Source organism: Varroa jacobsoni, unplaced genomic scaffold (assembly GCF_002532875.2).
Source record: "Varroa jacobsoni isolate VJ856 unplaced genomic scaffold, vjacob_1.0 scaffold_135, whole genome shotgun sequence".
In the NCBI taxonomy this organism is placed as follows: domain Eukaryota; kingdom Metazoa; phylum Arthropoda; class Arachnida; order Mesostigmata; family Varroidae; genus Varroa; species Varroa jacobsoni.
The window spans coordinates 143,876-146,409 of record NW_019213037.1 but is presented as its reverse complement, the minus strand read 5'-3'; the positions used below and the strand labels follow the sequence as shown (position 1 = coordinate 146,409).

General features: G+C 38.1%; 1 protein-coding gene across 1 annotated transcript in view; it reads left to right on the top strand.

The window, feature by feature from the left end:
• Positions 1 to 413: 413 nt before the first annotated feature.
• LOC111268415 (anoctamin-7) overlaps positions 414 to 2,534 on the top strand; it is a gene marked incomplete at its 5' end in the record, with an annotated part of 26,556 nt that continues 24,435 nt past the window's right edge. Inside the window, 1 exon segment of the mRNA XM_086971697.1 lies at positions 414 to 567. Within this exon segment, the coding sequence (XP_086827823.1) occupies positions 414 to 567 (154 nt within the window).

The following is a 2,534-nucleotide window of genomic DNA, read 5'->3' as shown; positions in this document are numbered from 1 at the left end:
CTGTGTATGTGTCTGTGTGGGTATTTCTGTGAGTGTGTGTGTGTCTATATCTCTCTGCGTGGAATAATTAAGAGATTTCGGGATGGTATGATACTCCTAAGTCGACCTCTGTTCAAATACTTAACCTTATGGCTGTTGGCTTTTACGTTATAGAAGAAGCGTAAAATTTTCATCTCTCCTTTGTATTCGTGAACAGCGAAGTAACAATAGCAACACAGAATGATCGTAAAGCTCAATAAGCGAGAACATTGAGTTTATATTAAGTGGGAATTTCGCGCAAAGCGCACAGTAGGTAGTAAGTGGGAGATAAAGATTCCTTTAACTATCGTAAAAAATACGTCGTGCATAATAAGATAGCTGTTCGATAACTATGTCTCGCCAAAATCTGTAATTATATAGTGGATCGATTTCAGGCATCGCCGGTTATTTGAGTTGGCAATGAAGCAGGAAGGTCTGGGGTTTGAGGAAGAAGTCGTCGGCGATTATGTGTTTATTAAAGTGCATACGCCTTTTGATAGATTATGCCAGGAAGCCGAAAACGTTCGCTTGGATTTGCCACTAGATGGGGTAAGTTATGAAATGGAGTTTAATAGGTTTGTGAAGTAGCGGCAGTTTGAAGCGTAACGTTTGTATTAGAAACATTTATAGTAAACAAAAGATAAATGCTTGAAATGTATAAAAAAAAGAAATATTGATTATGGCGTTATCCAATGGTCGGTATTAGAGATAACATTTTGCATCATTTGTGGAAATGACTTTTATGACTTCGGCACAGAACTGCATGCGAGGTGTACATGATGTTCTTGATATTAGTTCAGGCTACTAGATTAGCAAATGAGACCTATGTGCTTGTTTCTAAAACATAAATAGTATAGGCTATGAAGAAGATCAATTTCTGGGTAATTAATAAACAATAATCTAATGATGTGTGTAGAGGTAAAATTTTTAAGATACCAAATTACATTTTCTACTCTTCATATGCTTATCACGTGTATCGCAGCTATCTTCCCGTTGGTACAGTTGTCGATTATAAATATCGTGAAAAAAAACTGACTCTTGAAGAATGTTAGTGCAGTTTGTACCGTTACCAGAATGTTACCTGCATACTTGTCATTGGAAAAGGTTAAGGTTGGAAGTTCGTTCCTAGTTTACTCAATACCCTTAAGATGCATGAAACATGAACGAGGCAACTATAGCTAACTAGATAAGCATACGTATTAGTGCATTGTACAGATTATTAACTCATAATTTATAGGTCCGCTGCGACTATTTCGTCGTGGCGTCAGGCTATTCAGAGCGAATCCGTTACGTAACTGTTTCTTAGAAGAGGTGATTGTATTCAATAAAAGAAACAATTCGTGATCAATAACTGTATATATAACTGGCTTTCGTTACTCATAGGTCACAGTACGGTCATAGTGCAAAAACACCACCATTCTGTGATTCCAGACCGTTTTTTGGTCCTAATTTACCTTCTCCAGAAAAAAGTTTCCTGTCTTGGTGTTGAGTGGGTTTAACAATTAAGGCTTAGCAGCTATCGCAATATATCAACATGTACACACTACAAGCAACACTATTATTTATTGTATTGTAAATTAGGTCGAAGCAGACCTTTTTACGTCGTCCGTTATACAACGGGTCATACGCACGTGCATGACAAACGACGCTTAGGACTATAAATGAAGCAGCTATTCAAAGGCTTTCATTCAGTTTTATAATATTTAATATTTCCTTAGAAGACCAAACTCAGCGTGACATAATACAAGTCCTCCGCTGAATTTAACAACCGTCTATTACCTGGGTAACTTAAAGCTGATTAAGAAAATATAGTGCACATATTCCCCCTAAACGCTCCTTAAAAGTAGGATGCGATGTTTACCGTAAAACCTTATTTTTCGTCGACTAGCTATTTTTTCAGTTTTTCTTTTCAAAAAGGCGCGATCGCTGGGATTTCGTTTCAACTTCCAGTAAATAAAGCAACAAAAATGTATGTCTTTGATTATCCAGTGACCATTAGTACTACGCCAAGAGCAATCGATCTTGCTTGGGATTACCATGAACAGTAAGATTTATGACATTCTTTATAGAATTCGCTGGTGATAACGGTGAAAGCAGATGGCGACGTGGCACTTATTGATTAAGCATCTCTAGATACCACAATAACGGCAAGACAGACTCACAAACTCGTTTATTTCGTTCACTGCCACAGATTTTCAGTTTTGGCTTTATCGTCTTCTTGGCATTTCTATTTGTGTCACAGCAGTGACAGGGGTTGCGGTCATGCAGATGGAGCTGGCGACACTATTGTCGTCTTCAGACTAATTGGTTCGCTTGGGACGCTTCAAAAAGACTGACCCAGACAAGCAGAACTCAGTGTATGTGCTCTTGATCCCCCTTTTAATGATTATCCAAAATAAGGAAACCCCGATATAGGCAGCGCACAGTAAGTGTATAACCTTGTCCCTCTAATGTTGATGGGTACTAGCTTATTTAATAAACGGTGCCGTGATCACGAGAGGTCTCGATATTTCAAA